The sequence below is a fragment of a genome, unplaced genomic scaffold (assembly GCF_019419815.1).
Source record: "Pyrus x bretschneideri cultivar Hongxiangsu unplaced genomic scaffold, Pyrus_bretschneideri_v1 Contig27, whole genome shotgun sequence".
Taxonomy (NCBI): domain Eukaryota; kingdom Viridiplantae; phylum Streptophyta; class Magnoliopsida; order Rosales; family Rosaceae; genus Pyrus; species Pyrus x bretschneideri.
The window spans coordinates 3,259,958-3,282,778 of NW_025999579.1; the positions used below are offsets into that span (position 1 = coordinate 3,259,958).

Sequence of the window (22,821 nt, forward strand, 5' to 3'; positions counted from 1 at the left end):
TCTTTGATGGCGATATTTTTCTTATTTGATGCTTACTTGGATGATTTCCCCAATGACAAGCGTAAAACAGATTCGATTTGTAAAAATAAAGTTGAAAATCAAATAACCCTTGGAGTCGGGTCTTCTTTTCGCACTATTATGGATACAAAAGTAAAGAGAAAATTCGGACAATTGTCAACTATTCCTATCGGAAATAGGATTTCATCACAAAATATATCATTGTACCTTGATTAGAAAGAACAGATTAAATAAACTGCAATCAGAAATTTATCCATTCCAAAATTTACATTTCTGTGTATACACCTCAAAGTTACTTTCCCAAATCTATCATTTATTTTTCCCTTCCACCCCCAACCCTCGCAAGAATGCGATAAGAGGACAGTGTTTTCTCTATTTACTCTTCACTGTCTACCTCTACAAAAACATATGGGTTTTCAACAGGGTTCTGTTTGAGATTCATACAATTATATACATATTTGTTATGTTTGTTCAACATATACTCTAGCATGGCCTCCCTTTAATGCATTTTAGAGGACCCGCAAAGCGCGTGAGCCTAGTCACGAATGTCCCAGGCTTTGCCTTGATCATATCCGCCTTTGGGAGATTCCTGATTGGGCTTCCGGATTCAACAAAGAATGCTCCATTCATCATAAGATCGTTCTCTGATCTCCAATTCCACGATTTCCACACGTTCTCCGCTCCACTGGTCCTCTTCGTCACCTAGATAACAACAAGATTAGCATTGACAATTTTTTTTCAGGGAACAAGTAGTATTATTTGTTCATAGTAGTATATGTACCTCTTTACTGGCTTTATTTGACGGGGCAATGAACCGGTTGCCCTGGCTAATTATGGTAGGATGTTGGCTTCCACCAATAGCGTACATAATCCAATGCGTGTAGTCGTTGTTTACAACATGGAAAAACCCCCACCGGCACCTGGGCATACGCTGAATTAACCCCTGACCGAAATGGTTGAAAGCCAGAGTTATCTGCATCACTTCATCCTGAGAATTGCTGTCACTTGAACCAAATAACATCACCTACATCATGAATCAAAACGACACATTAGTTCGTAAAAAGCATTTTTTTCACAAAGGGTTGGTCTCGATTTGTATGTAATAGATGGATTTTTACATCATTATGATTGGTGAAGTGACAGTTGGATATGGTGATGGCTGTAGACCCCTGGATGGCATCAATGAGTCCATCTGCGCAATTTGACCCGGAGACATGGTCTATCCAAACGTTTGAGGCTCCATACATTGATATACCGTCACCATCACTGCGTGTGCGTTGTCCATAGTGATTCACCGAGTCCCTAATCATGCCACCATTTCCTGGCTTGGTATCATGAATGTGGAGATTATGGATGATCACATTCTTCACAAACTGTAGTGTAATTTGTGCACCATCCTCAATGTGCACATTAGCACCTCGTGCGTCAATTGTCTTGTCACTCGTCACCATAAGCTCTTCTCTTAGCTTTATTCTCATGTCTCGAGCGAATATGATCCAAAGTGGCCCAGTTTGAATCACAGCGTGGCGTAGTGTCCCTGGTTTCGGGTTCACCATGTCATTGTCAGAGTTATCAGTCACCACATAGATTTTTCCGGCCTTGCCTCCTGTCGTCTTGTGCCCAAATCCTTTGGCGCAATCAGCCAGCTTCTTGCGATTTGTTTCCCAGTTTGGATCACATCTCCAGCAACGATCAATAGGGTTTGTAGCCAGGCATGGACCCTTGTACTTCTGTTTCAAGTTCCTTCTCGTTTTATTCGCGGCATCAAACGTGCTGCTTCCATTGAATTAAAGCTTTGTAAATGAACAATTTCAAAACCGAAAAATGAAATTTCTTTACAAATTGAAGTACACGATGAAACATTCAACATTGGTGGTGGTTAAAAATGTTTGGTTGCTTGTGTGACAAGGAACTTACTCATGGACTTCCTTGTTGAAACTTTCAGTGACTTGTGCAGGATTTTTATTGTAGGCTTCGTTGGCGGCTTGCTTCGCTTCTTTTGCTCGATCTTGCCAGTGCGCGTCGAAATCCGCAATGTTGGCCCTCACCGTTGCCGGAATTGTGATTGTAATAATAAAAATACATAAAATAAACACATATAGCTTGTAATTAGCTTCCATTGCCATCTTTCCTCTCAGTTTTTCACCTTTATTTCCTCACCTTTTCATTTGTTCAATTTTGTTTTAGAGAAGTTTATTTTTTTTCCTATATTACGGGTGTGAAACCAGACCTACCAGACTGCTAGGGTTCGAATTAATGGCTTTAATTTTCAGGGCAGGGTAGGGCAAGTTTCCATGGCTAATTAGTTTTTTTGGAAGTGAATTAATTTAAAATTTCAGAATTGCAGTGGGAGATGGGTTATATATGCAGAGCTAGATTAACTACATGAAGCAAAGAAATGCGAATGAGAAGTGGGGAGGGAAGAGAGGGGAGCCCCTCTCCCCTTTCAACGGTCGAAATTCCTATTTGCCTTCTAATTTCTTATATGAGCTTCGGTTATTTTCTTTTCTTTTTCTTTCCCTTCTAATTTTATACAATTTCTCTTGACCACTCCTCGAGAGTGATACTAATAGCCAACATCCAAAAAAGAAAAACGGTAGAAAAGGATAAAACCTTCATAAACGTTGTCGATTCCATTTCTTTTAATTATCAGATTAACTTGTATATTGTCTATAATGCTATGAAAAAATGTGGAGGAAATGATTCAATTGAACACTTGAATGTGGTAGCTATATTTTTTTTATGGAATACAATAATTTTTAATGAAAACCAGAATTTGATACTTAATATACATTTGTGGAAGAAAGAAAGAGAAATGCTTAATTAATTATTTTTAGAGTAAACTTGACATAAGTCTAATAGTGAATCATTTTTGGGTTTAGTACACTTTGTTGTATTAAGTTCACCCACTGATTATTCACATTAGCTTATTTTTGTTATCTTTTTATTAGATTGTGATATATATCCCTTTATTTATAGATTATTTGTGACATCCCACATCGCCTAGGGAAGTGATCCTTAAATGTATATTCCCATCCCTACCTAGCACGAGGCCTTTTGGGAGCTCACTGGCTTCGGGTTCCGTAGGAACTCCGAAGTTAAGCGAGAAGAGGGCTAGAGCAATCCCATGATGGGTGACCCACTGGGAAGTTGCTCGTGAGTTCCCAAAAACAAAACCGTGAGGGAATGGTAAGCCCAAAGCGGACAATATTGTGCTACGGTGGTGGAGCGGGCCCGGGAAGTGGTTCCGCCCCGGGCCGGGATGTGACATTTGGTATCAGAGCCTAACCCTGGCCGCGTGTGTGCCGACGAGGACGTCGGGCCCCTAAGGGGGTGGATTGTGACATCCCACATCGCCCAGGGGAGTGATCCTTAAATGTATATTCCCATCCCTACCTAGCACGAGGCCTTTTGGGAGCTCACTGGCTTCGGGTTCCGTAGGAACTCCGAAATTAAGCGAGAAGAGGGCTAGAGCAATCCCATGATGGGTGACCCACTGGGAAGTTGCTCGTGAGTTCCCAAAAACAAAACCGTGAGGGAATGGTAAGCCCAAAGCGGACAATATCGTGCTACGGTGGTGGAGTGGGCCCGGGAAGTGGTTCCGCCCCGGGCCGGGATGCAACATTTCAGGAATATTCCGTCACCTTCTCCGGCGAGACTCCGGCGACGTCGTCGGCGCCGGAAAACTGGAAAAACTGACGGAATATTCCTAACGGCGTCAGTTGACGCCGTCTGTGTGCACCGCACGTGCCTGCACGTGGCCGGCGTGTGCGGCGGTGGAAAATTTTTCTAAAAATATGGTTGTGATCCTGAGGTTGTGTAGAGCACGTTGGTATATTCAATTGTCCATTTTGAGCAATGTATGAGAAGTTATTTTGAACGGAAGATTATGTGCTTTAAAATTAACGTTTTTATAGTATTTTCGCATATAGGTGACACGTATCCCGAGGACGAGCGTGCTCACGCGAGACAGGGGGGCTACGACCCTTCCACATACCAGTGAGTGGGCTTTTGGTTTTCCGTATATACCTATATACATTTATTTTCCCAAAAATTGTTTAAAAAGGGTTAATTGTTTTATGCCATGCACTATATTATTATCGTTTATGCATCATTGCATGCATTAGTAGTGACATACATATACATATGCATATTGGGTGCTGTGGACGCACAGGTAAGTGCCAGGTAAGTGGTATTCATGTTTATATATTCAGTAGTGGTTTAAGATGCTTAGAGAGCTCATAACCTGCACCCCCGGTGTTAGTGCTCCCGCCCAGAGTAGGGCACAGTCCTTCACGTGTTGTTCACCTCCCACACCACACGCTCAGCTTGGATCCAAGTTAGGTGCACAGTCCTTCACGTGTTGTTCACCTCCCACACCACACGCACAGCTTGGATCCAAGTTAGGTGCACAGTCCTGTCGTACAGACCACTATAGGTGTTTCCGACTTGTAGGTGACCCGCGATTATTCGCACAGCCTTCACGTGATCGTAGCACTAGAGCGTTTATATGTATTACACCCAGGCCTGTTGTACAGACCACTATAGGTGGTTCCGACTCGTGGGTAGGTTTAGTGTTGAGTTTGAGATTTGAGCTCTAGATTCAGCCGTACAGGTCACTTAGGGGACTCTGGCTGCCAGTGATATATTATTGATACGGTTTATACTTGAGCACTTGCATATCATTATGAGGCTTTGACATGGCATACCCTTGAGCATGATTGGCATATTTATACATACGTATATATGTTTATTTTTCTGGGAAGTATACAAGTTTTACCATGAGGGGTTAGAATGTATTTTATTAAATGGTTTTCAAAGAGTTTTGTTTTTGCCCACTCAAGCTTTTGTTTTGCGCTCCTCCAGGTTCTAGTGGTCTAGCAGTTTCGGTGGTTTTTCCAGAGGGCGTCCCGGCATTTCTGACAGACACTTACCGATGTAGGGTCACCTTCGGGTGCATTATTATCGAGTTATTTTAATTTGGATTGCTGTAGATTTATGCTCTGAATTTAGCATCTCACTTACGCTAGCACTTATCTTATCACATTGTGTATGCTAGTTTTTAAATTATTCGTACTTTTATATTACTTCTTTTAGCTTCCGCACTGTGCACATGACTACGTCACTTCCACGTGACGGCCAGCATGCCCTGATCGCGGTCGGGGTGTGTCATTATTTTTTATTTAACTTTGAGATTAATATAATAAATAAATTTTGTTTCTCCTTATTCCTGCTCTTTATACGTATCTCAATTTTTCTTGTACATGTTAATTGTGTTAACTAATCAATATTGTACGTACTATATATATATATATATATATATATATATTTATAAATGTATGGAAGATGAAATTTCTTTGAACTGTTTTCATGGAAGACAGATAGATTAAGTTTTAATTTTTTTTTTCCATATGTACTTCTAGTTAAAGTATTTTATCAACCTTTGGTATATGTATCATATATGATGACACATAAATTTTTTTTAACTATTTTTAATTGAAAGTGATTAGATTTTCACATTTAAATATTTGAATTAAAATTTTGAGTAAAGATGCATAAATCAAGAAATTTAATTAAAATTGAAAATTAGAATTGGACTAAATTTAATAACAACTCAAAGTTTTGGACTTGGATCAAAGTACTATAGAAAAAAGGGTTTGGACTAAATTTATCTTAATAAAAAAACTATCTTATAACTTTATTTAATGAAAAAGACTTAAAATTTAATGAAAAACTCTTAAATATAATAAAAAGGACAAAAAAAACTTAAATCTTAATGAAAAAGACATAATTTTAATATTAAAAAAAAATGACGCATGGACCTACGCGCCCCTCACACAAACGGTTTATGAAACTTAATGGTACGATACTGTTTATGAAACTTAACGATACGACACTGTTTATGAAACTTAACAATACTACACTATTTATGAAACTTAACAGTAGATGTTCGTCTTAGATTTTCAAGTTCTTTCACCATAATGCAATAAAAAGATAAAATTAAAATATATATAAAAAATAAAAAAATAAAAAAACATAATGGAAATCAACGTTCACGCTATTAAAGTCAGGCATGGCTAATAGCTCAATACCATTACTAGAAAAATGGGTGATGAGTCCAACGATGTTCACAATGATGTTGCCCCACCCCTACCTCCAACCATCCTAACCCACACTTGACTAACTCCCTCCCAATCATATTGTCCCAGATCTGGTTCTGAATTGAATGGAACCCACTTTAACTTGAAATTTTAATTTTTGAGGAATAAAATATGCTTGGATTATGTCAAAGGGTTATGCAACTGTATAGGATTGGTTGGGTGCTCTTCGCACGTGCCTTTAGTTAGTTTTTTTATTTATTTTTTTGTTTCTTTCTCTTGTTCTTATCATTAAATAAAGTTATATGATGGTTTTTGGTTAAAACTCAAAATTTTGAAACCCTTTTCATTAATTTTTTTTTTAAATTCTAATTAAGTGATAAATCTAATCCTCAAACTTGAGGATCAAAGAAAAACACATATTATAACCAACTTAACTAGCGAGCCTAGGACCATGCCTGAAGCCTGCAGGTATGGTTAACTTTGGTTTAATAAAAATGAAAATTGATTTTTCCAGATTAGATACGTGTAGACAGATCTAAAAATTCTTACGTCTATCTAATATTCAAATTATAGACCACCGCCACAAAGACAGAAACAGATATGGGTACGAGTTTGGACGCAACGAAAGCAAGGAACAAGCCACCACCCGAAACTTGACATGCAGTCTAACCCAAAACACGCATGATCGATCCATGCAGAAATATTAAGTTTGGAATAACCAAGATCGAATGTCTGCCTCCAAATTCATTTCCCACAAGGAAAAACTAACTCGTATTTTTCCTATATATAATCATTGTGCTGTTTCCATATCTATATACAAAGCATTACACTGATCATTTTAATTAAGACACAAGGCAAGCTCTTAATTAAGTTGTTGGTATAAGTGCAATTTGTATTGGTTGATCGTTGATATGGCAAATATCAGAGGATCAATGAGCGATTTGGAAGAGAGATTACGGCCATCGACACCCACACGCATGCGCGTAAAGATTGTTCCTTCATCAGACTGGATGGAGGATTCCAATGGTCAATACCTTCTCGTTGATCTCCCAGGTACTGCAATATTACAGCATCTAATAGCTTTCTTAATGTTGCAATCCCGCTCAAATGCACACTCTAGTATTAGTTATTAGGTTTTAATTTGTTCGCACTTTCAACATCATCATTACTCTATGGTTTTGTCACGTTCTAGGTGTCGGCAACACAACTCGATTCGGGTGTCCAGGTGGACATTCCAGATCGAGGTGTGTCAGTAAGTGGTATCAAAGCATTTCATTTCGTTAAGAACAACTGCATGTGTTCATGCTCTAATAATTGTATTCGAAGTGCATAAAATAGCCACTACTAAAAAGTAGTCACGGTACTCACATAATTATAGGAAATAACAAATATGCATTGACATAAATTTATGGTGCATAATTATATCACCTTGTCTTAGAATTTAAAAAGGAGGAGGTGAGGGTTGAGGTGAATATCAAAGCCGGCCATATAACAATCAGCGGAGAAAGGCAAGTGAACGAAAGGATATCCCAGTATTTTGAGCAGATTTTCACCCTTCCGCAACACTCAGATGTCGATAAGATCACCGGAAAATTTGACAGTGAGATTCTATATGTCACCGTACCAAAGGTGGTAGCAGCGGTTGAAGAACAGAAGAAAGAACCTGAAATAGAGAATGAAAATGTCCAAGGCAGCACCGCTGCTGCCACGGAACCTCCTCAAGTAGAGAAGAATGAAACTGTGGAAGGCTTAAGACCCAAAGATGAAGGAGAGCACTCAAAGAAAGTCGATGGCACAAAGTATGGAGAGATTAAAAAATTATTAGGAAATGAACACATATTTTTTTCAACAGAAAATATAGGGAAATGGGAGGAGAAAGGTAGGAATATCGTAAGGAATGCAATGGACATGTTGAGCAAAAACAAAGGGATGGTTGTAACTGCTGTGGTTGCATTTTCATTAGGGATGCTAGTTAATCGTAAGTTCTAATAAGCTGGAGAATGAGATGATTAAGGCTAATGATAATTGTTAATTAAGTTGCTTATACTTTCTCTATATCTCTTGTTTATAATCATAGCGAATGGTCGCTGATATTAAATGTACAGAGTAAGAACTTCAACGAATAAGATGTAAATTGGTTTACTATGTTCTTTTACTTTTGAGCTTTACGATCATATTTGTTCGGAATCCAAAAGTTTTGATTTCGCACCTGCTAAATGTAACCGGGCGTTTAATACAAGGGGCAGTGGTCAATGCCCTTTGTCGTGAAACTTTTATGAGCGCGATGGTCATACTTTCCGTAATGCTGTTAATCCGCTTCTTCGATCAGTTTTATAGTTTGGTTCAAAATATCCTTGTGGATCTAAGTAGGCAGACAGGAAGGAATGCAGCAGGATCAGATTCGTTGTGCAGGCAGCAAAAGTCACAAAGATGAAATAGGATTCTCTCTCCTCCTCTTTTTGTCTGTTTTCCTTCCTTTTACACTTTGTTTTTTGTTTTTTTGTCTGTATAAAAAAAATCAATATAAGATATTAACGTGGTTTAATCATAGTCATTCAAGTAAGAAATGAAGGAAGGAGAAAGTGATTAAGAGGGAAAAAAATCATTTTTCCACAAAGATGAGCACATCACCTTGATGCGGAATTGAGAAACTTCTTTGAGATGCGCGCCCAAAAATTCTTGTCACTCATATTATTCCAGAGATATTTTTGTTCGTCACTTTTAATTGATAATAATGTTTATCACTCTATTTATTATTGTTAGATAAATATAAATTTTAGTGGATAGCCACAAATTTTAATATTCAAATGCATCCAACAAAGATAAATAGTATAGTCAACATTACTACTACTTGAAAATAATCAACAAAAATACAATCTAATATCACCCTAAATACCTAAAAATCATATCTAAAACTTGGTTACAATCTTTTAACCAAGAGTAAAATTGACTGGATATTAAAGAGACAATAAGACATATATAAATTTTGGGGTGTGCTATCCACATACCTCATTTTACTTTCCACACACCATTTAATAATTTCTGTCCATTGATCTTCTTCAATTCATCCGATTCGACGACTAAAAATTAAAATGGTGTGTGAGAAGTAAAATGAGGTGTGTGGATATCACACCCCTAAATTTTAATCACGGAAGTTTTATTTTCTTTTATTAAAGAGCGTTTTTTTTAACATTTGAGGAAATTAAATGAGCAAAGTTCTCAAGTCAATACATTCTAATGGAGCTTGTTTGGGTCCTTATCATGTTTACTTGTATGCAAATCACAATTTGACACATGTACAAAACTTATTAATTTTATACAAAAAATGCATGTCAAAATGTAATTTGTTTGCAACTAGAAATAACTATTATTATATAAAATAGTAAAGTATTTTTCTATATTTCAATTTTAGTAAATTGAAATTTCAAGAACCATGTTTTGCTGCTGAAAGAACAACAACATGTGTTATTGAAATGTAATCACAAATGAACAAGTATCCAATTATATTTTTCAATTTTAATTATTTAGACATGTGACTATTTGCAATTGATTTTTTCAATAGCACTTGTTGCTCTTCTTGAATAGCGAAACATAGTTTTTGAAATTTTATTCGGATGTAAGCACTTTTCAAAATGTTCCTGCTTTTCCACTAAAAGGATACTTTGGCTTTGGAATTGGAATCATGTGCCTTATCCACACTACTACTACCATGCATAGCATATATCCACCAATGACCATGAGACCACACACCCACTCAGGTTGATATGCTCGATTCAATACAACTATTAATATTAAATTCGTTACACTGTCATATAGTGTTATTAATTTATATCATTTTATTCTTACGCTAGAAACATCGGTCTTATGTTTTCCTTTTTTCCATTGTGGTGATCCCAAATTCGTTTGGATTGAATATATTTTTAATTGGTATTCAAGACTCGTCTTAAACAAAAGCATGTCACATCTCGGGCTGAGAAGTGATCCGCTCCGGGCCGGGATGTGACACACCTCGTCCTAAGGAGGGCGTGCTGGCCGTCACGCCCTTCTTAAGACGGGATGTGTCAAAGCATGCATTAAAAAATACATTATAAAAATAGGGGAAAAAACAAAGAAAATAAAGAGGGGGGGAGGATAGTGAGAATGGAATCTAATCTCTCCCCCACCCCAACCCAACCAAAAAACATTCGTTTCTCTCCATTACCATTTACCTCTTAACAATGGCATATTCAAGATTCGAATTTTGAGTGATTTTAAGGTTAAAGGTATAAATTTTTTTAGATACTAACAAAGTGCAAAGCGGGCAAAAAAAAAATTTCCGTTTATTCATTGAAACATTTCGTCAAATACTTGATGAGTGATATATTGAGAATTTGTCGAGTGTTATCCACACAACATGTCAAGATACTAGCATATATTACATCAATCACTTGATAGGTACATACAAATTCGTATAAAACATTCAGAGCGTCCTTAGAAGACCTTTACATTTATATTTTCTAAACTATGAATAGTCCTGAGGCCACCTAAATCATAATAGTGTGCATTTGCCTCTGCCCCTCAACCAAATCTACTAACAAGGCCGAAGGTACCAGCCGCAACGGATATCCGGCTTTCACAAGCGAATATGGTCGACCCGGATGAGCTTGATGAGGAATTCGACACTGTACCAAGCCAGGGTCCGGTACGACCGGTTGCGGATGCTGGCAGCCCGGGTCCAGACCGTTTGGGCTATTTTGCAACCCAAGGAGAAAGGGCCCAAGCATTGGTGAGTTGGAGGGACCCAAGTGCCACAAAGTTGTTCATTGGAGTGTGCCTGGCAATCATTGTGGTTTTATATGCAGTGCCACCAAAAATGGTTGCCGTGGCCTTGGGATTTTACTACTTCCGCCACCCCATGTTCCGGAAGCCTATGCAGCCGGCGAGCCTGAACTTCTTCCGGCGGCTGTCGAGCTTGTCCTACCGGTTAATGTAGTGGAAGGGAGGAAGAGAACTATATATATAAGACCATTTTTTTTAGGTGCCACATTATTGAGGGTGTGACAAATTACAAAGCCAAACAACTGTGCTAAGTCGAAAAGAGTGGTCTATTTTAAAATTCATATCTTAAAATTTGATCTACATGTGAAGACGCTCATGTATAATTTGAAAGATGAGTATTAAAATTACTGATCTATTTTTATTTTCATGTAAGTATTTGAATGGTAGTAATATTTCTCGCTAAAATGATTGTTTGCTAGCCAGTGATAGTTAAGAGGACAATTTTGTTCCGTTGAAATTAATAAACTACATGAGAGGGCGAGAGTTGGAGGATAAATGCTTAGGCTTACTCTTCCTCCTCTCAATCATCTTCAAAATTCACCACATTTTCAATTTTGATCTGAGGAAGCTCCCGGTTTCCAATATTTGTTGTGTTTAATATGGGAGAGACGACTCTATGAGAAAAACATGACAGCTCTAAAAAGGAGAAAGGCAATGGTGAGAAGGATGAGAATGAGAAGACGGAAAAACACGAGGATGGAGAAGATGAAACATAATAGAAAAAGAATTAAGACAAGAAGAACAAGGAAGGTAAAGGTGAGGAGGAGGATAGAGATGGTGGTCCTGAAAAGGAGGAGAAGAAAACGAAGCCTCAAAGGTAAAACCTAGCTGGCGTTGGTGGCAAAGAAACAAGGAAATTGCCTAGTGCCTATTCTATTGAGACTTTTTTTGTAATAAGACATGGAGATGCTACAAATTTGTAAGGAAGTTTAGTATTTTATATAGGGCAGTGTTATCTACATTTTTTTTTTTTTTACATTCTACACATCATTCTTAATTTCTGATCGCTAAATAGAATGAATTGAAAATGATCAATAAAACATATATTAAGAGGGGTGTGTGTGGAATATTATAAAGGGTGTGCGGATCGTACCACCGTTTATATATGTTCTAAACATCATTCTTAATTTCTGATCGATGGACAGAATGAATTGAAAATGATCAATAAAACATATATTAATAAAGATGTGTGTGAAATATTATAAAGAATGTGCAAATAGTACCACCGTTTATATATATGAATCATTGTACACCTAATTTTTATTTTTGTAAACTTCCATGGAACTAGAAATTTATATTTAACAATTTGCACTATTTTTAAAGTTGTCACTGATTTAGTTTTAATATAGGGGAATTGATTTAGTTATGATATAAAAAGCTGTTATTGACGCTTCATAGCGTCATTAAACAAATTTATTTATTACAGAATAGTACATAATGACTTTATTGGGTCTCCACTTGAATGTCAATTGTTGTCTGCGCACGAACCTGAACCAAACTGGTACGAGCTAATGTGATGTAAACCCAAATGGTCCAGTGGGTTAGCTAAATTTCATTGCATTTCTCAGGCTGGTTTAGAGAGCTGCTCTCCCAAAATACTCATTTTGAAGACCTGCGAAATCTTTTTTTCGATAAGCCATCAGATTAATCTTATTAAGCTATTAGTTTAAATAATTTTTGTTACACAAAAACAAAAAATAAGTAAAAAAATAAATAAGAAAAGGGAAGAATGTTTCATATCATGTCGAATCTCTTTCATCAGCAAAACATAGTCTCCTCATCGAATATCTAAATCCTGCAAACTCAATTGCATAAAATCCTAATAACTTTACACATCCAATCTCATCCAATCTTTTATAATAATATTCAAACCCAATTAGTTACAAAATACGAAAAAAAATTGAGATTGTGTGGTTTCGAGATTTGAGATCACATTCTTCTTGAACGCGTGAACCCTTTTTTCATATGAAAGTTTGAGATTTTTTTTTTTAATTTAATCACCTTGCAAAATTATTCTCTTTCAACGTAACAAAGATTATTTAAATTAATAGCTTAATCTACCATAAGATTAATCTGAAAACTCATATGAAAAATGTCCTCGTAGGTCCTTCAAAATGAGAACCTTAGAAGAGCGGTTCTAATAGGTATTATCAGAGTTTATAATTTTAGTGGTTACAAGCGTTTCTCGTACACCCGATGTCTTATTATCTAATTTGTAATGACCTGAGTTTCAACTATTTTCCCGCTCTTCCTTTCCGTTTTGAAGTCAACATCTTTGAAGCATCATCATTTGGCCAACGACCTTCTATAGCAAACCCTCCTCCACACAGAATTTCCTCTCTTGTCACAACATAGTACTTTTATGTATTACTTTCTCACCAACAAGGAAACTTCCTCACTAAATCCCCATGCAATGCATCCCACAATATATAATTTTACTCTGCACACCCAGTTCAGTAACGAGCAATGAGTAACACTACGGGTGTGCGCTACAACATTGGCAAGGATGCCAGAGGTTCAATTTACTCTGCACACCCAGTTCTTCCTTCTTCTCTTTGCCTTCTCTTTCCCTTTCTATCAATCCTAAGCATTTTCTTGTATTGTTTTTATCAGATCTTCTCTACAAGGACTATGTTCATGAACCGCCGATTCGGTTTGACTCCAAAAACTTCAACTGGATCAGTGACATCTCGTGCAAAGGTTAATCTGACTGATCTCTGTGATTTGCTTCTTCTGTCAAGTATGAAACTGAGTTGCAACTCTTTTTTTTTTTTCGCGACGGTTTGATGTGCAGTTAATTTGATTGCTCCTGGACTCAGCACCCTTTTCAGTATTAACGTGCCAGATTATGGCCGGGTAAAAACTTCCCATCATTTTCCGTCAGTTATTAGCACTCTAAAATAGTCATCCTGAGATTCGCCGTGCTTTTCCATTTAAACTATTTTTAACCTTGATGTTGCTCTAGAATCTAGATCAATACTTTAATGTTGTGACAGGTAGAAATGCAATACGAAAATGGTGTTGCCGAGATTGCTGGAGGAATCGGATTGAAAAGAAATCCGCTGAAAATGTGTGATCCGATTGCACTCTTTGCTGCAGTGATAGGAGGTAGTTCTGTGTGCTCCATTGGAACCGACCTTGCCTTCGACATATCTGCGGGAGAATTCGCAAAATTCAGTGCCGGTTTCAGCTTGAACAGCGACTTTGCTTCTGCTTCCTTATCCATGTGAGCAATCCTGTGAGAGCTTGGAGAAGAGAGAATGTTTACAAATTTTATAGACACACACACACAAAAGCAGCATATATAACATTTTGAATATGCAGGGACAAGCTTGACACTTTAAAAGCTTCATGCTTCACCGTGGTCAACCCCCTGAGCAACACAGCCCTTGGAGCAGAGTTGAAGCACCGGTTTTCAACCAACGATAGTGCCCTTGCTGTTGGCGCCCAGCACTCGTTTTTTCCATCTACACTGGCGAAGGCTCGAGTTAGCACATACGGGAATGTTGGCGTTCTTATACGGCAAGGGTTATCGCAGAAGTTGCTCCTGTCTATGTCCGGAGAAGTGGATTTTATGAGCGTACAGAGAAGTCCAAGATTTGGATTCTCTCTTTCTGTTAGGCTCTGAAATAATCTATTTGTAAGCAAATTCAAATGATAAGATTGCGAAAAAGAGTAAAATTGTGATATGTTTCTACGAAGAAATTCACGTATTAAACAAATAAAAACGCTTATTAAGTCGTTTGTAAAAGACGAAATTGTACATGATTCAAGTAAACACATGAAAAATACTCTCATTGTATAAGATCATTATACGCTCACCAGAAATTGTAAATGCTCACATACAATATTAAACAATTAAACCACAAAAAGAAAACTAAAAACAAATAAAGCACGCCGCAATGACCCAAAAGAAGTTCCTGCAGATGAGCAACAAAAAGCTTGTAGAAGAACCCTTCTACTGGTGAGAACCCTGAAGAAGTCCATCACGAATCTGAGAAGCAACATCGCGTACAGCACCAGGTCCATGGGGAATAAACACGGCAGAGGATTTAGAGGCAGCGCCAATTTCCTTCATGGTGTCAAAATACTGTGTGACAAGGACCATGTCCATGACATCCTTTGAGGTCGTCCCTGGAACATTGACGGAAAACCCCAGCACACTATCTCTCAAACCATCTACAATCGCTTGACGCTGGCGAGCTATACCCAGCCCGCTGAGATACTTTGACTCAGCCTCACCCTCAGCTCGTTTAATTTGCAAAATCTTCTCAGCTTCTGCCTTTTCATTAGCTGCCACCCTCATTCTTGCAGCTAAAAAATAGAGAAAATACAGTAAAACAATTGAAACCGAACGTATCACATATGCAGAGCAATAAAATACGTTTAAGGAACTGCATAATCGTCGATGATGAGACTCACCAGCATTGATTTCATTCATTGCCCGTTTCACATGGTCATCTGGTTCTATGTCAACAATGAGCGTTTGTACAATCTCATAACCATAAGCAGACATAGCCTGCAGCACGAAAAGCAACTTGGTTAAAATCAAGTTGAATTTAGAGACCACAGTATTCTATGACTTTCACTTTGCCACATTACTTTTTCGAGCTCATCTTCCACCGCTTTTGCAATTTCATTCTTTTGCTCAAAAGCAGCATCCAGATTCAGCTTTGGAACACTAGCTCTAATCACTGCGGAAATGGAAGAGGCAAATTCAATTAGCTATAAATACTTCTGATTAAAAAAATTAATACACCTGTATCAAAAAGTTGCATATATCTGATTTACTAAGAGGGATATTTAGTTTATACCATCAAAGACATAGGCCTGGATTTGAGACCTTGTGTTGCTGAGTTTGTAGAAAGCATCATCTGCTTTGTTTGCTAGAGCACGATATTGAATAGATGCAACGACATTAACAAATACGTTGTCCTGAAAAGTATATTAAACAACATTTCAAGTTTCACATACGAAGAACTTGAAATAAAAAAACATGGAATGAGATTGCAGACTCAGTTTCTGGTCCCAAAAAACTTTGGAGAATGAAAGTGTCCAATGTTCAACTAAAAGAAATGCAATGAACACAAATGCTACGGATTAAGTCATCTCCACTAATGAAAGTTGACACACCTTTGTCTTGGTCTCGCAGCGCACGTCCAATTGCTGCAAACGAAGAGAGAGATGGCCAGCAACCTGATGCCCAAGAAACCAAGGCAGGTAATGACATCCTGGCTCAAGAACTTCCACAAACTTTCCAAATCTCTCCCTTATAGCTACTGTGGACTGATCAACTTGTACACAGCAGAATAAATTACCCATGTTCTCTTCACTACTGTACCTCCAAGAAAGGTATACGCAAGTCAGGAATTTGCTGGAAACAAACAATTTATAGGAAAGAAAAAAGGATTATACAGCAACAATCATGATTTCAGATTTTCAACAGCATTAGAAATCTTCGTATAAGAAGAAAAAAAAAAATCATGAAAAATTACTAGATATTGGTAATATAAGTTGCCTGGTCGAAGTTAATAAAATTTCAACACAAGAATACTGTTCAATCAAATTTCATCAAAGACATTAATAATAGTGTTTCTCTCTCTACGCGAGTGGGCACTAGCGAGAGAGATTTAAAACTCATGTCAAGCAAAAGAGAAAACAGAACTGAGGCATGATTGAAACATGGAAACAATTCAAGTGCTCTTTCATAACACTATCCTAGATTCCAAGTAGAGGTTGTATAAAAAAAAGATGTTTTAGAAGCAAAAGGTTTTAAAAGATGCTAGGCACTAGTCAGGCAGCGAGTTGAGGTCTAGCGCCTAAGCGGGCAACTAGGCGGACTAAGCGAATTTAACTAAATCCATTATATTTCATGTAAATAAGCGTATGTTTATACTTAAAATATGTATAATTTCATCATAAACTACAAAATAGAATGACACATATATTATGAAGTATTGGAACATAATGAAAACATGGGGAACAAGCATATTATGTGTGCTCATTTAAGTATTTGACAAGTCTCTTACAATTTATTGAAAAAAAAAAATGCAAAATGAAAGTTATCAATTTTCTGCCTAAGTGAGTCGATGCCTCAGCGGGTCTGGACGGGTGCCTAGGCCGTCTAGGAGGGCGCCTCAGGAGGTCTATGAGCCCTTTCTTAATTTTCAAACGCTTAGGCATTAATTGGAGCGGTGACCAACCGCCTAGCGTCTAGGCAGGGCTTAGGCAGCGCTAGGTAAGGATTTTTAGAACAGTGAGCATAACACATTTTAAAATACCTAGAACAAGAACACCCAAAACTACTTGTTCACCTTGAGAGAGAGAGAGAGAGAGAGAGAGAGAGAGAGAGAGGAGAGACTAATAACAGAGGAGGACAACAAGAGAGGAAGGGAAGAAGGAAGAAAGATAGGAATGAGTTGACCCAAACAAGGTAAGAATGTAAGATATATATAGACTTGTAAATCTCCTCAAGTTTCAGGTTATACCACTGGTAGAAATACAATGAAAACTTACAAAGTCAATGAATTAGATATCGATAATTCGTCACTCGGTATATAACAAAGAACACTTATAAATGAGCTGTTACAACAACTTCACACAATTAAATCCCAAACAAAACAAAATTAACATTTAAAAGTTGCAAAGTTGTACATAAAACAAACTAGTTTACTGCAGAACAAGCCTCAGAAACATCGTAGAAGGTGTTTAAATAGCAAACATTGGCCGTTACATAGTATTCATCAAGATACAACCAAGAGATAACTTAGTATATAAAATCAAAGAACAAGAACAGACACACATATATCAAATGAATACATTCCACCCACCACCATTCATTGTCACAGCTAAGATCTATCACTTCGGCCTTATTAACCATGAAAAAGACATATGGGGTTTTGCTGCATTTGTTTCTCCATCTTTTTTTATTTTTTATAATGTAATATTTTAAATTGCAGGAGAGAGATTCAAACTCGGATTCATGACCAACTAGCCTAACCTACATTTCACATTTCCCATTTGTTTCATACGCGTCACAGATATATACAGAAAAATTGAAACTTTCACCTAAACTCAATTATTACTGCTCCATTGATTACATTATCCAAAACCCACGTTGCAATTCAATAAAAAGAAACAAATTTTACTGGAAAAAACAGAACTTTGCCGGGAAAATGTGCAGAAATTATAAAAAGCAAGTAATTTCGAGACAAATTGCCTAAGTAAACGAAAATCGCAAATCAACCCACCATCTAAATTTGAGAATTACAGAGAAAGACGTGAAACGTAACTTTTTTGCAAATCTTAGAAGATTTCAGTTCCCCTTCAATGCTTGAAGACGAAGAAAAATAAGAATTGCGGTATTTAAATTGAATAAAACCCGGGGAAAGTGATAAGCTTTGAGTTTTCCATCGGAGCGAAAGATTGTGTGAATTTGTACATCTTCGTAATAATTATTATTTCTTATTTAATACGTTTTTTTTTTTCTATATGTTCTCTCAGCTGCAAACGATCAATTAGCAAATTTTCAGTACTTCAGAATAAGACAAGTACGGAGTTTTGGGGTCATTTCGTGAATAAGGCCAAATTGAAATAGGTGGTGTCGATCTTAGAATTTCGAGTTTATTTGTGCTTTGTGTGTGTGGTACTTGTCGACTCGTTATTTTAAAGAATTGATTTATGTTTATTCGTGAATAATCTATTCAATAATTTTTATGCACTTTGATGGTTATAGATCCACATTGAGCTTCTTTATTCTAACATTTAACAATTTAACTTACTAACTTTATCGTTTGTAAAAATATAAATTATAAATATAAAACCCGAGTTGTTTTAGGGCTCGTTTGGATGTATTTTTAAAATGACTGAAAGCACTTTTAGAGAAAATATTTTAGGGTTTTGTTGACCCTAAAAATTATAAAGCCTACATGACGCGCATGTTGAGTAACTAATAAGCTAACTACGTCATTCGGTTGAATGTGAAGCGTGCCAAGTCGTCGGCCAAGCTTGGCCGAAGAGTAAAATTTGTTGATGTTGCATTGAGCGCGTTGCTGACTTCTTTATCTTGCGACTGCGGCTGAGAAGGAACAAATCTCGACCTTTGGATTCTCGAGCCTGAAGACAAGGCTGCTAGTTCTGCAAAGTTCACAAATCGTTGGTGCCCGATTCGGTCACAGACCATATGGACACAAGTATTCAAAAGTAATGTATGTCTTGATGGTGAATGTGGTTCGGCCGTCAGAATGCCGAACTCTGAAACTCACTTGTAAGTATCCAATCATAAAATCACTCAACGTCCAATACGCCGAATGTCGTAACCCGTAACACCTTACTTTGCCGAGAAGGCTAATAAGATGACTTCTACCAATAGGGATTCGAAAACCCTTCTCGACTGAGACTTGGATAAGTAACCCGTCGGCCTCGACGCAGTGCTGTTTATCCAAACTGAAGGTGCTCCTCAGTCGGCTGATTCTACAGCAACAATGCTGTTTATCCAAACTGAAGGTGTGTTAGCAGAAAAAAGAAAATAAAAAATCTCAAGATGTTTGAGAGGTTTTGCGCAGGACAGTTGTGTGTTGAATTGGAGGTCCCGAATTGTTGCATGATGTCTTGTATTTATAGCACCAACTCCTTCTTGAGATCGAATTAAACTCATATATGGATTGGAAGTTCTTGTTTCATTCCAACTTTGCTTCAAACAACCTTACTCCCATTAGGACTTTGAACTCACCCTTTTTTGGGGCATTATTCATTGTTGGTCGAGAATCCTAATTGCACTAGGACTTCCTCGACCCTTTTGCTTATCTGAACTACTACTTCTTGTAATAGGACTCGACCATCCCTGCTGAATGACCCGGAATCACCAGACAGCCCATATTATTTTTGACACGGCTTTGGACAGAGCACAAACCTACAATCGGCCCAACAATATTATTTTGGGCCCAAACAGATTCCAAAAACACTTTAAGTGCATTTTACAAGAATCACCAGTTATGCGTGTCTTATAAAAAGTGTTTTTCCAGGGTTTACTAACATTTTTACTAAGAATTGTTTTCAAAAATATTTTCACCAAAAATGTTTTCAGTGATTTTAAAAGTACATGCAAACGAGCTCTTAGTCTTTTTCTCAATTTATGTGGCATGTAGATGTAGTGCTTAATAAAATGATTGCAGTTGTATTATTGAATCAAAAGGAACTTATGAATTTAGATGTTAATATTTAGTAATGTAGTCTGAATTTTTTTATTTGATTATTTATTAAAATAATATTTTATCCTTAAAAGATAAAAGACCGAGTTTGAGTTTAAGGTTTAAAACCCGTAAACACAACAAACACGATCAATTTATCAGCCCAATTTTCCCAATCTTATTTTGGAAATAATTTCTTGTAATTAATTGGAACATGAAATTTGGAAAGATAAAGCTATCACCTTTCGTCAATTTGATTGGCAGGTACACTGTGACGTTAGATTACCAGATCCAAACCTTTCCCTTCTTCCTTCCACACTCTTTCTCTGTCATCCCACGTGTCAGTCCAGCACACACAGACAATCAAACACACAGGGAGCCAGAGCTTCGATACACATCATCAATGGCGGTCACTGCTGCAGCATCTTCAGCTACCTGTAATCTCAACCACACTAGAAACTTCCTCTCCTCCAAACCCCACTTCAATTCCATCTTCGGCTATTCCCGCAACTTCCCCGCCAAATCTCCATCGTCAACAATCGTTTCCATGGCGCCCCAAAAGAAGGTAATTACGTCCAGTCTTGCTCTGTAACTTCTATTTGGCTGCCAAGAAAGTATCTTTAGACGAAATTACGAATACCCTTTTGTTTTTTGGTTAATTAATAAATACCCTTTTGTTTGTTTACTGAGAACTTGTGAATTTTGTAAATTTCCAGGTGAACAAGCTCGACAGCGGCTGGGAGAAGAAGTGGTACGGAGCGGGAATCTTCTACGAAGGGGCGGAGGAAGTGGAAGTCGACGTCTTCAAGAAGCTGGAGAAGCGGAAGGTCCTCAGCAACGTCGAGAAGGCGGGGCTTTTGTCCAAGGCGGAGGAGCTCGGGGTCACCCTGTCGTCGATTGAAAAATTGGGGCTGTTTTCCAAGGCGGAGGAGCTCGGGCTGCTCAGTCTGCTCGAGAAGGTGGCTGGATTCTCCCCGGCTGCGTTGGCCTCGGCGGCTCTGCCCATTTTGGTGGCAGCTGTGGTGGCAGTCGTGGTTATACCGGATGACTCGGCGGCGCTGGTGGCAGCGCAGGCTGTGGTGGCTGGTGTGCTTGGGGCCGGCGCTGCTGGCTTGTTAGTTGGGTCAGTTGTGTTGGATGGTTTGCAAGAAGCTGATTAAGTTTTTCACTTGTTTTTGTTTTTCAGTTTTTCTCCTTTTGGTAGGATAAAATTGAGAATTATGTATGTGATATACTAAATTAGAGAAATGGATTGATAACTGTTCTGAAATTGTTTGTTTCGCGTCGAGGAAAATACAAATGAATCAATGCTTGTGTTGTTTTTGTATGAAATGAAAGTAGGTTTTCGTGAAATTCTTACTGAAAGCTTGATATTTATGGTGGATGCTTGTTGCACTGAGAATGTGGAGAATTGAACAATGCAGCAGCAGCCTAGTATTATTTTGAATTGCTGCAGCGGAGAGCGTTTAGGGTGCGAACAAAGGCGGTTTGTTTTGCTTATGCAGGTTCAGGCTTTGCTTTAAATTGTTTTGGCCTAATAGTTGCAGTTGGACTCGCGGCAGGAAAACCAGTAGCAGCTAGAGTCCGATGAGTGAGACCGAAGGCATGGTAGTAGTTGAAGAATGCATATGTTTGCAGTCTGCACAATTTGCCCGTCTTTGCTTGCTGGTGTGGACTTGTTGCTGCTCGTTGAAATGCAGGTAACTGGTGTTTATTTCTCCAACCAATTCATTGAAAACTCAGCGTATTTTTGCGAAATACTTGCTCACCCTCTGAGTGAAGGAATCGGAGTGATCATTCCTGACACTGCCGAATTCTATCTTATTGGTTTATGTTTTGGTGAATATAATTAATTTATCAACAACCACATCATATGATTTATAAAATTTGGTTTAAAAATTTGTTCTGCTTAACATTACCTGATCGAAAAATTAGGAGAGATGTAAATCTGGTGAAAATACTTGGTGCCCAAGTAAGCATCTTTTCTATGTCAATCTGTTAAGTCAGTAGTTCTCTTATTTTTCTTCTCCAACTCAACCAAATTCATTGAAAAATAAAATAAATCAGTCCACTTGTTAATTGAAATCGATGAAGAAACCAGGGCAAGTAGAACTCATCTCGGTTGTCTGGTCTCACAATCCTCTCATCACACTCAAGCTCATCTGTAACCGAAGGGCCGATGGTTTAGACAGGAATGCCGGATACGGAGGCATTTTGGCTTCACCAAACCACAGCGAAACGCTAGCGCACAGTGTCATGTCCGTCGCAGGATTGTTTGTGGATCTTACAGACCACCTCGAGGTTCTCTAAGATATTGTAGAAGGCCCTGACAACATAGACGCAAAGAGAACGAGGAAGAGGATATTGACATATGCATTTGATTATGGTATTTATACAGAAGAAAGCCGTGCAGCAGCAGCAGCAGTAGGAAAGAGGAGCTGTTGAATTCATGAAAGCCGGAAGACAGCGGAAGCCCTTTGTTTATATTGGGTTAGAGGAAACAGCTGCACACTTTGTGTTTAGAATTTCAGTTCTCTTCAACATTTCATCACATACTTAGTGCTAATAATCAAGATTCTAAAAAACGTTAGGCGCTAGTCATGCGGCGGGCTGGGGTCTAGGCAGATTAGGATGATTTAAATAAATCTATTATGTTTCGTGTAAATAAGTGTCCGCTTATACTTAAAATCTATATA

At 37.9% G+C, this 22,821-nt stretch overlaps 4 protein-coding genes and 1 pseudogene across 4 annotated transcripts; 3 read left to right on the plus strand and 2 right to left on the minus strand.

Annotated features, from left to right (window-relative positions):
• Positions 1-102: 102 nt before the first annotated feature.
• LOC125478873 (pectate lyase-like) lies at positions 103-2,483 on the minus strand. The gene is made up of 4 exons (XM_048587599.1): positions 1,936-2,483; positions 1,137-1,791; positions 800-1,042; positions 103-720 (listed from the first exon to the last, which is right to left on the minus strand). The coding sequence occupies exons 1-4, from the start codon at positions 2,142-2,144 to the stop codon at positions 502-504; spliced, it is 1,326 nt and encodes a 441-aa protein (XP_048443556.1). The 5' UTR covers positions 2,145-2,483; the 3' UTR covers positions 103-501.
• Positions 2,484-6,901: 4,418 nt separating this feature from the next.
• Positions 6,902-8,264, plus strand: LOC125479023 (inactive protein RESTRICTED TEV MOVEMENT 2-like). Its single transcript, XM_048588026.1, has 2 exons — positions 6,902-7,172; positions 7,558-8,264. The coding sequence occupies exons 1-2, from the start codon at positions 7,031-7,033 to the stop codon at positions 8,106-8,108; spliced, it is 693 nt and encodes a 230-aa protein (XP_048443983.1). The 5' UTR covers positions 6,902-7,030; the 3' UTR covers positions 8,109-8,264.
• A 5,124-nt stretch (positions 8,265-13,388) lies between these two features.
• On the plus strand, positions 13,389-14,683 carry LOC125479007 (annotated as a pseudogene).
• Positions 14,684-14,803: 120 nt separating this feature from the next.
• On the minus strand, positions 14,804-16,265 carry LOC125479008 (hypersensitive-induced response protein 1). Its single transcript, XM_048587978.1, has 5 exons — positions 16,071-16,265; positions 15,752-15,872; positions 15,540-15,631; positions 15,360-15,456; positions 14,804-15,251 (listed from the first exon to the last, which is right to left on the minus strand). Exons 1-5 carry the CDS (start codon positions 16,257-16,259, stop codon positions 14,896-14,898), a joined length of 855 nt encoding a protein of 284 aa, XP_048443935.1. The 5' UTR covers positions 16,260-16,265; the 3' UTR covers positions 14,804-14,895.
• A 4,155-nt stretch (positions 16,266-20,420) lies between these two features.
• On the plus strand, positions 20,421-21,478 carry LOC125478942. Its single transcript, XM_048587850.1, has 2 exons — positions 20,421-20,690; positions 20,842-21,478. Exons 1-2 carry the CDS (start codon positions 20,529-20,531, stop codon positions 21,283-21,285), a joined length of 606 nt encoding a protein of 201 aa, XP_048443807.1. The 5' UTR covers positions 20,421-20,528; the 3' UTR covers positions 21,286-21,478.
• Positions 21,479-22,821: the final 1,343 nt, after the last annotated feature.

What these genes read in the sequence shown, in the direction of transcription:
- LOC125478873 (XM_048587599.1), bottom strand. Translation starts at nt 2,144, where the DNA reads ATGGCAATGGAAGCTAATTACAAGCTATATGTGTTTATTTTATGTATT. An exon ending in TTCAACAAGGAAGTCCATGA is followed by an intron (nt 1,792 to 1,935) that starts GTAAGTTCCTTG and finishes CAATGGAAGCAG; the next exon opens with CACGTTTGATGCCGCGAATA. An exon ending in ACTTCACCAATCATAATGAT is followed by an intron (nt 1,043 to 1,136) that starts GTAAAAATCCAT and finishes TTCATGATGTAG; the next exon opens with GTGATGTTATTTGGTTCAAG.
- LOC125479023 (XM_048588026.1), top strand. Translation starts at nt 7,031, where the DNA reads ATGGCAAATATCAGAGGATCAATGAGCGATTTGGAAGAGAGATTACGG. An exon ending in CCTTCTCGTTGATCTCCCAG is followed by an intron (nt 7,173 to 7,557) that starts GTACTGCAATAT and finishes ACCTTGTCTTAG; the next exon opens with AATTTAAAAAGGAGGAGGTG.
- LOC125479008 (XM_048587978.1), bottom strand. Translation starts at nt 16,259, where the DNA reads ATGGGTAATTTATTCTGCTGTGTACAAGTTGATCAGTCCACAGTAGCT. An exon ending in CCAGGCCTATGTCTTTGATG is followed by an intron (nt 15,632 to 15,751) that starts GTATAAACTAAA and finishes CCATTTCCGCAG; the next exon opens with TGATTAGAGCTAGTGTTCCA. An exon ending in AATGAATGAAATCAATGCTG is followed by an intron (nt 15,252 to 15,359) that starts GTGAGTCTCATC and finishes TCTATTTTTTAG; the next exon opens with CTGCAAGAATGAGGGTGGCA.
- LOC125478942 (XM_048587850.1), top strand. Translation starts at nt 20,529, where the DNA reads ATGGCGGTCACTGCTGCAGCATCTTCAGCTACCTGTAATCTCAACCAC. An exon ending in CCATGGCGCCCCAAAAGAAG is followed by an intron (nt 20,691 to 20,841) that starts GTAATTACGTCC and finishes GTAAATTTCCAG; the next exon opens with GTGAACAAGCTCGACAGCGG.